At 47.7% G+C, this 14934-nt stretch overlaps 2 gene segments (V, D, J or C); both read right to left on the minus strand.

Annotated features, from left to right (window-relative positions):
- Positions 1 to 258: 258 nt before the first annotated feature.
- On the minus strand, positions 259 to 5699 carry LOC113457941. The segment is given in 5 exon segments: positions 259 to 475; positions 749 to 855; positions 986 to 1003; positions 1524 to 1904; positions 5549 to 5699. Coding segments are annotated over 5 exon segments (678 nt in total).
- A 3387-nt stretch (positions 5700 to 9086) lies between these two features.
- Positions 9087 to 13826, minus strand: LOC101979897. The segment is given in 6 exon segments: positions 9087 to 9262; positions 9572 to 9678; positions 9770 to 9787; positions 10307 to 10687; positions 13126 to 13292; positions 13822 to 13826. Coding segments are annotated over 6 exon segments (699 nt in total).
- Positions 13827 to 14934: the final 1108 nt, after the last annotated feature.

Raw genomic sequence — 14934 nt, forward strand, 5'->3', positions numbered from 1 at the left:
TGCCCTGTGCTGTGTTAGCGGTAGTTTTTTTTCTGCTTGTATCCTGCTGGTGTTCCAGAGTGGACTCCTTGCATTTCAGAGGAAATGACTCTGAAAGGAGGATTTGGAGTACAATGCATGGTGCTGAGGGTGGGGGCTGGTGCGGGAAGAAAAGAAGCATTTTGGCAAGGAAACAGATTTGCCACTCTTTGTCTTTTCATACCCGTTGAAGTGTAACAGCAGGGCCCCCAAAGATGCTGTTGAGACACAGCCAGGTCCAGTCAACACTTTTATTGCCTTAGTCTGTTTCAGAGTCAGGAGATCAGTCTTTGGGAAGTGGCTAGGAAGGACAGATATTCATGGAGGGGAAGCATGCTGCGAAGAAAGAATAACTCCTTAGGAAGAGGGATTGGAGAAGGTGCAGAAGAATCCAGGATCAGGATGGAGAGCAGCCCAGCATGCACAAGAGCCGGTCTCAGGAATTCTTTTTCTTAACCTGAGGAGGAAAGGACATTGTTAGATCTCCGGAAGCCATGGAGGAGGGGGAGGAGGACAGGTCAGTTGGATCCTGAGTAAGATTTTGAAGAGAGCTCCTCATCCTCCAGGAGGGCATAGGTAAACTTTCCCGCATTTTCTCTTTGGTCGGTATCTCTTAAGGTTCTTTTGAGATGACGGGATATAATGGGTTCTCCTCTGAGATGCCCTTCCATTCCACGTTCAGTAGTCTATACCCTCCCTTCAACTGCTTGTCCCATCCTGCCATCCTTACCACAGCCATCAGCACCAGGGCACTGACCAACACAGCGTACAAGGCTGCCTTCCCCAGAAGGATCTCATAGAGGATGGTGGCAGACAGGACCCCTTGATGATAGGACACTGTTGACAGGAAAGGAGAATGGGTAGTGGCTGTGAGCAGACAGTGCTGGAAACCCTCGTCCTTGACCTCTAGAGGTTCTTGGCTTCCCAGAGTCCAGACCATGGAAGAATTAGAGAAAGGCTTACTCACCTGAGGTGATGCCACAGTCTGAAAAAAGAAGCAGGAGGCGGGGGGCCGGGGGGGGGGAGAAAATACGAGTTAGAGAATGCCACTGCTTTGGAATATTGTGCCCTAAACAACAAAATGTAAAGGTGGACTCGAAGACCACAATCACGTGCAGGTCAGATGGTATGAGCACCCCTGCACACTGCTATTCTTACACTGAAGAACAAGTACAAGACACTGCCACTGTGAACTTAAAAATCTAGGACCAATGGTGGGGCTGAGACACAGCTGGTAGATGCTGAGTTGCATTGTAGGTGTGAGGAAACCCACCAGCACAGCTCAGAGGACTAAAGAACTGCGGGTCCAAAGGGCCTGAGCGGCCACATTAAGTTTAAGTACTCTGTGGGAGGAAGTAAATACTAAGGTTTTCTAACACCATGCCCTGATCGACCCTTCCAGCACCCCGGCTTTCTCCTGGCTCTATTCATTGCTTCTACATGGATCTTGCCATTTTTCTGAGGTACTGGTGCTGTTCCTTACCAACACCCAAGGTCCCACGTACCTGCGCTGCCCCAGGCCTCTGCACTGATGTTCTGGGTGACAGGCTTGGACGAGGAGGACTCGGTCCACTCGTCTTCATCTGTAAGCCCATAGAACTGGACTTGGCAGCGGAAGTGGTTGCGAGGATTGTGCCAGAAGGTCGCAGAGACCCTCAGGCGGCTGCTCAGGCAGTAGGTGAGGTTATTGTTCTCCAGGTAGGGCTGAGGGTCTGTGCTGACTCCACTGTGGACCTCCCTGCCATTCACCCACCAGCTCAGTTCCACGTGGTCAGGGTAGAAGCCCCTGGCCAGGCACACAAGGGTGGCCATTTGTTTGTCGACGATCTCTGCCTCTGATGGCTCAAACAAGGTGACCTTGGGCAGACTCACCTTGCTCAAATCCTCTGGAAAGAAAAGAGGGATGGGATTGGCATTTTGCTGATCGCTGTCTGGATCTGCTAGAGGCTGTCTGTATCTGAGAAGAACTCTCGGGATAAGAGGGTTTCTAAAAAAGCAAGCATGCTGCAGCGGGGCCCATTTGCTTTGCAATCACTGTTCCATTTCTTTTTTCCTTCACCTGCTATTTGTATTTATCTAGTGGACATCAATGTTCCCTGCCCTTCCATTCTCATAAGGGGAGACTATAAAGGGACCTGTTCAACACACTACTCAATGTCCCTTTATTGACATTGTTTTAATTATTTTCCACCAAGAAAAGGTTACTTGTGATCATCATATGCTTGTATACAAGATGACAGGGGCCTGCCACAGAAATTAGAATTGCAGAAACTGAGTCTCAGCAATGACCTTCCATGCCCGTGTGACCTTGAGAGAGTCTCTATAATGGCTCTGCACCGTGGTTTGCTTTGTTTTCTGCTTGCAGAGTGGGATGCTGTGCAGCACTGACTTCCAGAACTGACAGAAGGATTCAGAATATCCTGTCATAGCTGGGCTCTCTGTATCTGAAGCTAAGGGGCAGAAAGAATGGAGGATAATTGAGGATGAGATAGATATTTGGCATAAGGAAGGTACCCTCTGGCCCTGATCTATAGACGGTCTATTTTCATACTTGGCACGTGAAGCGACCTTGGTCTGCAGTGTGTTCAGGAGGATGGAAGGTTTACTGAATTTTGTGGTGTGTGAAATAAACCTGTCAACTTCTCTGCCTCCAAACACCATCTCAGCTCTTTGTATTTTTCTGACTATTCTTGGTTTCCAAGCAATTTGGTGAAGATGAAGAGATAGATATTTTGTTTCAGCAAACCAAAGTCTTCTGAATAACAGAGAAACTTTATCTGACCCTGTTTTATATTTCTACAGTTATCACCTCATTCCAGGGCTCATGACATTGGCATCCCACCTGCACAATTTGCATACAAGATCACAGGCTCATAGTGCTTGGTTTTCAACTCTGCAGCCATCTCTTTTTTAGTAGAAGTCTGCACATTTTTCCTTTCTTTCTTTCTTTCTTTCTTTCTTTCTTTCTTTCTTTCTTTCTTTCTTCCTTCCTTCCTTCCTTCCTTCCTTCCTTCCTTTTTCCCTTCCTTCCTTCTTTCTTTCTCTTTTTTGACAGAGTCTATGACCCATAATGTGCTTGAACTCACTATGTAGCCAGGGTTGGCCTCATATTCATGCCGTTCCCCTTACCTCAGTCTCCCCAGTGTTGGGATTGCAGATGTGAGCCAGCACACACCTGGCCACATTTTCCTTTTGGGCTAAGCTTGAAAGCATCCTCGCTACCTCTGCATCTGCTCAGCCTCTTCCCCTGATGCCCCATTTTCTATTTAGCAATGTACCTAGGACTTTATGGACTCAAGCTCCATGGAAAAATAATATTCTTACTTCTCTCTGTGGCCCTTGGTGCTCTCAATTCTTCTGCTTAGGGTCTGACTAACCTCCCTGTGTCTCAGAGATCATGTTTTTGAGAGTCGCCCAGCCTTCTGTGGGAACAATGGAATGCACTCATCTGACCACCTCACTCAGTAATCATCTAGCCCCTGCTGTGAAAATCAGAGTCAGGCGCATCGCTCTCTGCTGTATTAGTCTACACCCAAGCCAGGACAAATAGAGGCAGATACGAACTTTACTCCGAGTATTGCATGCATCACTCCATAGGGAGCCTGGGGTACCTATGTACATCCGTGTGTGTGAGTCCCTGAGGATTCTTGGGAGATGAAGGGGAAGTGTGTTATAGTAAGCTGCTGCTGGTATGTGCTTTGATTTGAATGGCTGAGGGTAAAATTATAAAATTCTTCTTCCCCCTTTTCAAACCACCATAACATCTGTATCTACAGGAGAGGTTCACACATCAACTCACCTAAGCTTACCATGTCACCAAAGAGCCAGGATTGAATTCAGCCTCATCTGGTTATGACATCTGGCTCTTTCTCTATCCCACCTGATCACAGGAAAACAGCATATCCTTCAGGTACACTTTAACATGGCTGAGTTCCCTCGGATCCAGCTTAGCATCCCAACCACAAATGCTGTCCACTGTTGCTATGGTTATCCAATAATGCAGGTCCACACTTCCAGCCTGTGAGTTATTTCTCTACAGCTTTGGTCCCCATTGCCAGGTGATGGTTAACGGTCCACTCTTGTATTGAGATCGTAAGGTTGTTCAAGCATTTTTTCCTCATCTTCCAGGATAATATTTGAACTTCAATTTGTGTTTGTGAGCAACACACTCCCTTCACATCTGTCTAGCCCAAAATGAATGATGTGCTCACTAAAGATTTTAGGTCAGGATTCAGGGAAATGCTTTGAGGATAATTAGACCCCAGTGAATAAGATCCTCCTGACTTGGGACTGACTAGCCATGAGAGGGTGTGGACGCTAGCTAAGATTCCATCCCTGCTTCAAGGGATCTCAAAGTTAAAGGGAAAACAGTGATGGAATTTAAAAATTAAAGATCTGTTTTTAACTGTTCAGAAAAGAAAAAACAATCAATAGCACGTCGACACCACCAGGCTTTGGATTCTTCTGTTCCAGTTTATGTTTATCTGCCTGTCCTTGGTTTCTTGCCTGGCACATTCTCCCCCTTTCAAAAGACCCTCGTTCGAATGACTTTTGCTGATGAGACCAGTCTAGAGGTCCGCGGTACCAACTCTGGGACCCCGCTCCCTCTATCTGCCCCTTAGCTCTTTACTCTCCTCTTAGCTTATCAAAAACAAGTTTATTCCAGAGTCCTAGATAAATCCTTTTCTTCACCGCCCAGCCAGTACGGTCAAACCTCAGAGAAAAGAGAACTAAACCGACTCTGTCCTGGCTTGCGAGAGAGCAATGCTTAGTACCCGATACGCTGCCCCGCAGCCCTTCCAGAAGCGGTGAAGTTGAGAACTGTATCCTATTGTAGACTCCCCAGAGAGCCCTAACCCCGGTCAGCATCAGATTCCCCCAGGGACCCGGGAACAAAGGCTGGGAGCCCGCGCGCGCAGAATGCTTACCTAAGACCGTGAGCCGGGTGCCTGGACCGAAATACTGCTCATAGGAGCACAGAGGCGCAGCCCCACACTCAAACCCCTACAGTGCAGTGAGCTAGTTACCCAGATTCCGGACATTCTTCCTGCTACTTGGTCTCCCACAGGGCCTGGGAACCCTGTGCAAAGAAGCCAGCTGCCCAGAGGCTCACTGCCGCAGTTGCCAAATAGCTCACCTAGCACGGTCAACTGGCTGCCAGTTCCGAAAGTCAAGCCAAAGACTGAGAAGCACAACCCGGGGACTCTCAGAGAAAACCCTACCAAGGCACCCGCGCCCACTGCAACCCCAGCCCGCCGGCACCGCGCGTGGGGCCCCAGCTCACCTAGCACGAGGAGACGCGTGCCTGGCCCAAAGTACTGGGTCTCTCCGTTCACAGTACCAGAGCCCAGCACAAAAACACCCCAACTCACCTAGGACTGACAGTCGGGTGCCGGCACCGAAATACTGGGTGTTTTGGCTCACAGCCCCTTGGTACAGCACAAAAACTAGCCCTGGCTATTGTTACTTGGGAATCCCAATAAGGAGACATTCCCCATCTTCCCACTCCCATCACTAGCTCCAAACTTACCCAGTACGGTCAGTCTGGTTCCTGGGCCAAAATACTGAGTGTCTGTGCTCACAGCCTCCAGGCTCAGGACAAGAACCTGGTGTTGCCCACTCCTGCTATCCCAACCCTTGCTCAGAGCCCCATCAATCACAAGTGCCCTCGATCCAAGCATCCACTCCAGAAATCCTTCCACCTAGACAGGTCAGCTCAGGTGAAAAGGAAGCTGAGCAGCTGTTCTACTCTGTCCATCTTACCCCCCACAGTCCCTCCCCAGCTGCCCTGCTTACCCAGCACTATCAGCTTGGAGCCTTCTCCAAAGTATTGCTGCCCGGTGTTTGCACAGCTCTGGGGTTACTGGCACAAACCCTGTCCATCCTGATGCAGGGCCTCGGATGGCTCAGTGCTTATTCTGCTATGGCTTTCTGGCTCCAGCGGTCTCTCTGGCTATTATGCTGCCTTCCCTCCCACCTGTGTGGCCACTACCTTCTTACCTAGCACCGTGAGTCTTGTGCCTGGTCCGAAGTACTGTTCAGCATAGGAACACAGCAGAAAAGGGCTGCCAAGAATTCTTCCTCTTTCTTCACCTTCCTTAGCATAGACTCAGGGTTACCCACTTTCCCCATCTACCTCCAGAACTGGTAAAGCAATCTGGACGTTGCACGAGGCAAACTTCAATTTGAAGAGGAGATATAACATTTGGCTTGGGAATTAATATCCATCTAATTCACTCGGAGAATTGACACAGTGAACTTGAAATCTGAAGGCTTCCTGGTGGGGTCGAGGAGCCTCTGAGCAGAAAAGACTTGTTACACCTTTCCCACAATGCATTTATTTATTTACTTAATATTTTTAATGAGTTCTTAACTTATCGCTCATGTACAGATAGATACTTTGCCAAGGGTAAGCCTTATGAAAAGGGCTAAAAAGCGATCCTACTCTCTCGATAGGCTTTCACACTCATGGGAAACTGTCTAGGACAAGGGGATGCATAAATATTGCAAGACCTTGTGAGATCACCCACATAGACCCCTTCCTAATATGACAAACGCATTCCTTGGGCTGAGCGTTGATGTTCTCAAGGGTAGAGCTTTTTGTAAAAGCGCCTCCTCTATTTGAATCATTGTGCCCCCCCCCCAGTCCCCACAATGTTACACCATGGTACAAAAATGTTTCACCCCCACGGATGCCCTCCCCCAGTGCTTTTCCTGCCTCAGGCAGGGGCAGGAAGCCCAGGTGTTAGAGAGGTTAGGCCGACTGAGAGGGGCTGGGAAAAGGCTAAAGCTGGGCAAATTTAAAGAGAAAGGAGGAGCTTGGAGAAGATGTTGTTACTAATGTGGTGCTGTTGATGGGGGCAGGGAGCCCCCTGTTCTGATGATGCTCTCACTCTGGGAGACCATCTATGTCACCGGGTCTCCCCTCTTTGACTGACAGTGCCCACCTGCTCAGGCTGGCATTTATAGTGAGGTGGGTGGGAGGAGTGAAGCGGAAGGCCCTGACAGGAGAATCTCCAGAGCAGTTGATGCATCTTAGAACAGAGATGAGTAGCTCTGAAACTTCCATCAGTCGTTGCTATTGCTTAATGGAGGAAGTTCAGCTGCTCACTCACTTATTCCTCAAATATTTAGCAGGCACATATGTGTTAGGTCCCATGCTGTTTGCCCGGAGATGCGTCCATTCTCAGAGTGGCATGTTCTGGTATGATTTCTCAGCCTTGATTTTGATTATTCCTGTCTCTGACTCTTGCATCCAATAAATAGCTAGACTGTGAAACATGCAGCTATATTGTGTGTGATTTTTCTGCTGTCTCCGGTCAGCAGGACCATTCCACAGAGTGCACAGAGTGCACATTCTCATGCCTTTGTCTGATTATCTATCGGCAGTTTATCAGACTGTTCACACAGCAACTTCAAAGCAACGGCTTTTAATTCTGCTTTTTCTTCATGACTTAGTCTTTTTATGGAGAAATGGATTTCTTGGGGCCTGGTTTAGTTAGCTCTGCTCCCTGGGTTTTCAAAAGTAACACATTACAGTTATATTTGTTAGTGAGAAGAACACACATGTAAATGTATGTGTCTGTATGTAGCTAGACATGCATGTTTGCATAGATTAAACTCTGAAATCATATGCAATAGAGGGGGAAGAATGTGTGGAAGTGTAGATACTGTTCTGAGAGGGCCCTACGGAGGCGACTGTGTCTAATATAGGATCACTTTTATTATTTCCCTCTTCATTCACAGGCTTATTAAAGAATTACTACCAAGTGTCTACCCTGAAACAAAATACCATGCAGTATTCCAGGGTACTATAAAAATAATACACTAGTTATGAAGGAGCCACCAGTTACATGGGAGTTGTCAGGTAAGAAACAGTTCCCATTGAGTACGGTAAGAGTCGTGAAGGAGGTCTTTACAAGGTGCCAGACAACAAAATATATGTTGTAACTTAGGGAGCTAGAAGCAAGGAGTGAGCAACAGATGCTAGGGAAGGCTCCAGGAAGACACTGAAGCCAATGCTTGAAGCCAAATAGGGTTTACTGAGGGAGGAGGGGCACCACAATGTTCCAGGTGGGGTTGGCAGGAGAACATACAGAACGGAAAGGGAGTATGAGAGGAGTGGGGCGTGTGGGGTTATGAGGTAAAGTGAATCATCAGTTCTTTATGCCATCTTGAGGATGACAACTACGCCACCATGGAGACGTGACTACTGCTCCCTCCATGGTAACAACGAGAACACAGGGAGCTTGTGAATGTTTTCCTTCCTTTTTTCCCCCCAAACAGAATTTCTTTGCAGCTTTGGAGCCTGTCCTAGAGCTAGCTCTTGTAGATTAGGCTGGTCTCGAACTCACAGAGATCCACCTGCCTGCCTTTGCCTCCTGAGTGCTGGGATTAAAGGCGTGCGCCACCACCAACCTTAAAGGTTTTCTAGATGAAGAAATAAGGCTTGCTTTTGATAAGAAGCTGCATTATTTGTACTTCTAGGCACAACCATGGGATGCTGTTTAAATCCCTCGATTTAACTAGCTAAAAATTTACCAACAGATTCATATCTTAAACAGAAGACACCTTTCCCACTGAAATATAATTTATTCAAGACAGTGTATGATCGTGTGATCAGCTGGGAGAGTGGCTTGCTGAACAAACACTTGTGTTCATTGAGAGGCCAAAGGAAGATTGGTGACACAGGGAACCAAGCCTTGTTAGTCACCAGGACATGACCAGTTGCAGAGGGATACATTTGTGTAACCTATGACTTCTCCCCAGAGTGCTTTTTTGACAGTCAGAAATTTCCTGTCTTTCTCTCTTGAGAATTTCTATTTTCCATCACCTCCCATTAGCCTCTTCTATTACTCTCAGGGTTGGGGCCCTCACTTTTCTTACCTGAACTGGCCACCATTTTTTTATTTTGAATATCTCGTCTTTAATGATTGATCAGGGAGTACAAAGAGAGACAAGAAATAAAAACATCTACACTCACGAGTCAGAGTTGGGTCATTCTAGAACAAGTTTATTGGTTATGTTTTTTGATTGTATATATGCTAGGTGCTCTCCAGGTCCCAGGGATTTCAGATGCACATGGGTAAGTGCACATGACTAATAAGCAGACGTTGGGACACACAGGCAAATGAGGACAACTCTTCAGAAGTGCTGGAAAATGAGAATCTGTATTAGCAACACAAGGGGTTGGAAGTTCCGGGCTCCGCCTCCTAGCCTGGCCTCAGGAATTCTTTCTTTTGACCTGCAGGAGAGAAGGGTTTTAGATTACCAAGTGCCCTGCTCAGTGGAGTTTGAGGGGAAGAAGGAAGGCCATTCCGAGAAATGATAGGCTCCTCAAGTACCTCTTGGGGTTTTGAGTTACCACAGATTGTCCTCTGCATGGCTCATTTATTGCAGTTCTTTGAAGTTTCTGCTTGTTTTTTATGACACGGGAGCAAAATTCTCTCTATTGCTTAGCTCTAGGTCTGCTAGAGCCCCTGAACCCTTGAATCTTAATTTCTTGTGCACCGCGTATCACCTCCCCTGTATGGCCCATTTGCCCTTTCCTTACCATGGCCATCAGCACCAGGGTACTGACAAGCACAGCGTACAGGGTGGCCTTCCCCAGCAGGATCTCATAAAGGATGGTGGCAGACAGGACCCCTTGTTGGTAGGATGCTGGGGAGAGTAAAGGAAAACAGGTCAGTACCTTTGGACAGGCAACTAACTGCAGTCAAGGTCATGAGAGGTGAAGAGGGAGTCAGCTCACCTGAGGTAATGCCACAATCTGAAAAAAAAAAAAAAAAGAGAGGCAGGAAAATGAATGAGACCTCTTTTTATTAAGCAGACTGAGAATTAAGTCAGCCTCGAGGCTAGCATAGACTGACAGATCAGCCTCCCTGGGTGGCCCCAGAACCCTCGTTCTTCTATTGTGCCAATGCAAACTTATTATTCTTGAAACACATACATACCTTAGGCACCAATAATAATGATTCAGAGGCTGCACTACACAAGGCCATAGAATGGAAAGGAGATCCTACATGTAAGGCTGCTGGGCTGAGGATCTAGTGTTAGGATTAGCTGTAGCTGTCTAATTTTGTCAAGTTTTAGTACCCTGCCATTGTTTTTTCTGTGTCTGGACTTTTGGCGTCTGCCTGCATCTTTCCATTTCTCTTAGACACTAGCGATGCTCATTCTTCGTACCTGCTGCTCCCCAGGTCCCATGAACGCACGTACCTGCTCTGCCCCAGGTCCCATGAACGTACGTACGTACCTGCGCTGCCCCAGGTCCCATGAACGTACGTACCTGCGCTGCCCCAGGCCTCTGCACTGATGTTCTGGGTGACAGGCTTGGACGAGGAGGACTCGGTCCACTCATCTTCATCTGTAAGCCCATAGAACTGGACTTGGCAGCGGAAGTGGTTGCGAGGATTGTGCCAGAAGGTCGCAGAGACCCTCAGGCGGCTGCTCAGGCAGTAGGTGAGGTTATTGTTCTCCAGGTAGGGCTGAGGGTCTGTGCTGACTCCACTGTGGACCTCCCTGCCATTCACCCACCAGCTCAGTTCCACGTGGTCAGGGTAGAAGCCCCTGGCCAGGCACACAAGGGTGGCCATTTGTTTGTCGACGATCTCTGCCTCTGATGGCTCAAACAAGGTGACCTTGGGCAGACTCACCTTGCTCAAATCCTCTGGAAATGAAGAGAGGAGGGCTGCTTTGAGAGCTGTCTAGGTCTGGCTTAGACTGTGTGAGAGAGGCCTGGAAACGGTTATTCTAAAGCACAACTATGTCATAGTAGGCCCTGCTAGCTGTCTGTCACCATCTAACTCTGTTCTGCATCTCCCTTGATGCTCCCTCTTTCTTCTTTATGGGTTTATTTCTCCCCCATTTTCTTAAGGAGGAGTCATACCCCGATTAGAAAGTTCTGGACACTCTTGTAATGTCTTACGCACTGTGACTTTGTTTGATCACCTGTGAAAAAGAATATATGCAGCGTTGTGTTTCAAAACCTTAATCCATACATGGCTATCTGGTCTTTTAGATTTGAAATAGTGGAACAGGGAGAACTTGAATTTTGAGGCAAAAGTTTCATATTAACAACACGTTCCTAAGAGCTAAGGTGTTTTTTTTTTTCTTTTTTGCTTACTATTTTCCTTTTGGGGGTGAGGTGTAAATTTTAATGTGTTTGGATGATTCTACATACTGTCAACATGTGTTGCCTAAAAGAGACATTTCCCCCCCTTAACATCCAGAAAAGTCTCCAAGTTTATGAATACCTTGCTCAACTCTTCCCGCCCCCACTCTCTTCTGCATACAGCTTGCTTTGAGGTTCCAGCTTGTCTCTGGCCGGCTGCCTATCTGATGTTCCGCATCCACTCCTACACTGAGGTGTAAGAGGGCTGTGGCGGCTTGCTCAGGAAAGCTGCCATGCTGTGGAAGGTATTATTCATACGTTGAACTCTTCTAGTTTTCCAGTGCTCAGCAAACCTCCTTGATGAATTTCAGAATTCTAGTTCACAGCCTAACTTTGCAGTCCTTAATGAGTGAAAGACTAATTGCTCCTCTAAACAAATCTTAAAGCACAAAGAAGTGGGTCTCCACTGGAGTGGCCTGGGCCCCACATGCTAGGAAGAGGGGACAGAAAAAAACTTTCTAGGACTATTGAAAAGAAGGACTCCCTCTGAAATGGAGTTCGCACACAACCTCCAAGCATCCTTCCTTTATGTGGAATTTAATGTCCTCCCTCTCCGGCTGGGTTCTGACAGAAAAGCAAGGTTCTCATGCAGAAACATGCCAACAAGAGGTCTCTTTCTCTGTCTGCAGTTGAGGGCTTGTGGGGGAAATTGAGACATGGGTTTGGACAAAGACAAACAGTGGCTTGCAAGAAAATGAGGTGACCTTTGAATCCTTTAAAAGAATTTAGGAGAGAGAAAGGGTATGGGAGGAAGGAGAGAGGAAGAGGCAGGACGGGAGTGATGTAGAACTTCATTTATCAAGTTCTCAAAATTAAAAAACAAACCAATTAATTTTGACTTAGTCCTTTACGTTAATTTTAAATTGTCCTTCTTATTTTGTATGTCTTGGAGAGCCTGGGACAGCTTAGCACTTATTTATTTTTTTTTAGGAATATCACCCCAGACAATCCCCCCAACTTTCTTCCTTTGAACCTCAGGCGTTTGAATCCAGTGTTGAGGAGTTTCCTTTAGCATCCATAGCATTTGTCCTATCTAGAGTATCTAAGCAAGCTTCCAGTCCTGGGAGGATGGAGGTGCCCCGTTCTTTCATCTTTTTCTGTCTCTCAGACATTATCACTTCCCTCCTCACTCCCCTAGCCTGTCTGCTTTCCTCCCAAGCACAATATTGGTTATGCTGGGCGTTCATGATAGATACATTAGTTTATTATCCCAAGAAGTCCTGGGGTCTGAGGACCACTTATCTATTTTCTCTTTTTTCGACATAATCTGGTGCTAAAATGTCATTTTTTCTAGTTGTAAGCTTATTCATATCTATGCCAAAGATAGCCACCAAGTACAAATAACTTCAAACTCCCTGCAGACAGCTAAAGCTCCCGTAATGCTATAACAAAGACTTGTGACCGCTGCTCAGGATCAGCCTAATACCACCAGCCTGGTCCCCTCTGCCGTCTAGCCCTTAAGCCACACTAGGAAGACAAACACAAGTCTTCAGAGACCGGTAGAGAGAGGGAGAAAGAGGAAGGCAGGATTAGAAGCCTGTGCTAGAGTTCAGGGTGATATTTGAAATCAGAAGACAGAGCTATGCACCAAAGCAGGTCAACAGCGCAGGAGAATGGGATGGGCAGGGTGGAGAAGTGCTACTAGAGAGAAAACAAGAAGCGCATCCATCACAATGTACGGACGATCCGAGTCCAAAGAATAATAAAAAGGAGAGCCAGGAAACCCAAACCCCAAAGCAAAGGCATTCTGTGTGTAGAAGGAGAAAGCAAACCCAGGAATGAGCAAGCTATCAGGCTCTGGGGAAGGTTGGAGAGGGCACAGGGTTCCAGATGGGAACAGATGACTCTGCCTTCCAATTTATACTTATGTTCCTTTCCCAGACCATTGTGATCCAACACAGGCACCCCTCCAGTCAGGAATAGAGCCCCCATACCTGTCACAGTGAGCCTGGTGCCTGCTGCAAAGTAGAGGGGCGAATTATAGGAACACAGCTGCAGGAGGCCTTGGTAAAACCCACCAGCAGTTCCGAGGCAGAGAGCTAGCCCTAGTTCCCCGAAAGCCAGACGACTGGCACTCTCTGCCTGCAGGCAGGATTCTAGACTACAGTAATTCCAAGAGGCATGTGACAGGAGGGGGACAAGAGGAAGGGACTCAGGAGGCACACATCCATGCAAACAAAAAGGTAAGGTAACCGTGGGAGGACGAGAGGAGACTGCTCACTGACTGACCCAGTTGCTGGTTCATCTTGCCATGAGGAAGACAGAGAAGTCGCTTAGATCCCCGCAAGTAAAGCTATAACTAAATTCCTCAGCCCCTTCCACCAGTGCTGGGGGTCACAGACACTCTGGCTCCAAGGGACAGTAGCCCCATCTTTTCAGTTCTGTAGCTTACCTAGAACAGAGAGTCGAGTCCCCTCTCCAAAATGCTGGGCCTGATTGTTACACAGTACAACATGAGAGTGACAAACCCCCGAGGAACTGCTGGGACCTTCCTATGTCTCCACACAGAATCCCCGGGGCTACGACACAACACAACGTTCTCCACCCTTTCATCCTCTCTGAGCCACAACCTAGGGTAAGTTTGTTCTCTTTTCCTTCTCCAAGGAGCTCCCCTGCACCCCGAGACTTACCGCATACCCTCCGGAGAAAGAAATTTTTACGTACCCAGGACAGACAGCTTGGTTCCATGACCGAAAAATAATCTTTCGTTGGAACACAACATTAAAGTCTGGTGGTAAAACTGTCTCCGGCTCTCTGTCCGTCCTCCCCATGCCCACCTGCCAGCTAGCTTCCCTCATCCCCGAGGACGGTTTGATCTCTGGGCAGTGGAAGGACAGGCAACTATGCAGTATTAACTAATGAAATTGCCAATCAGTTTTTGTGGTGGGTCCATGCATCCTCCGCTCTGATGTCTGTCTTCTGTTTGTGTGAGAGGACCAGACAGCAGGACTAGGGGCAGTTTATGCAGCAGATTCCCAGGGGATCCTGCACTCGGCAGGGTGCCCAGGGTTGACGAAGTTGGCCTGGAAAATACTGAGACTGGACATTCTTCCCTGCTTGTAAGCATGAGCACAGAATTTAGATCTTCCTGTCAGATGAGCACTGTGGCACTGTAGGCACCCCAGATAGAGGCTGCCTTGGGCCCTAACTTACCTACGACAGTGAGCCGGCTTCCTTCTCCAAAATAGAGCGTGCTTCCAGAACACAGCCTCCTAAGTCCACTTCAAAACTCTGCACTCTCTGTGAACCCACCTCCTTTCTCTTTCCTGTCCTCTGTCCCAGGCTCATCTTGACCCAGCCTGGAACCTTCAGAGCACCTTTGTGCAATCAGCCTCCCTAGAATGTCGTCCCAGACAGTAGCCGGTTTCTCCCTCAAGCAAGACCCATGAGCTAGCTCCTTCTTCTGGTTCCCAGGACACAGTCAGCCTTTCCATCCCACACCCAAACACCCTTAGGCCTTACCTAGTACCAAAAGCCTGGTCCCTGAGCCGAAGGTGTAATCGTAATTTGCACAACAGAATACAGGTACCCGAAAATGGGCATCGAGGACACGCCTTGTCCTGGTGATTTACCTGAAAGATATCTTACCTATAACCGTGAGCCTGGTTCCTTTACCAAAGAAAACTTCTGTGTTTGCACAGTGCCGTGGGGCAAGGAGGAAAACCAGCTTAAGATGCGAAGAGACGATGGTCGCAGCTAGTGTCTGGAAGACCCTGGGAGGAGTAATACCCTTGTGTGCTTTA

This window comes from Microtus ochrogaster, linkage group LG12 (assembly GCF_000317375.1).
Source record: "Microtus ochrogaster isolate Prairie Vole_2 linkage group LG12, MicOch1.0, whole genome shotgun sequence".
In the NCBI taxonomy this organism is placed as follows: domain Eukaryota; kingdom Metazoa; phylum Chordata; class Mammalia; order Rodentia; family Cricetidae; genus Microtus; species Microtus ochrogaster.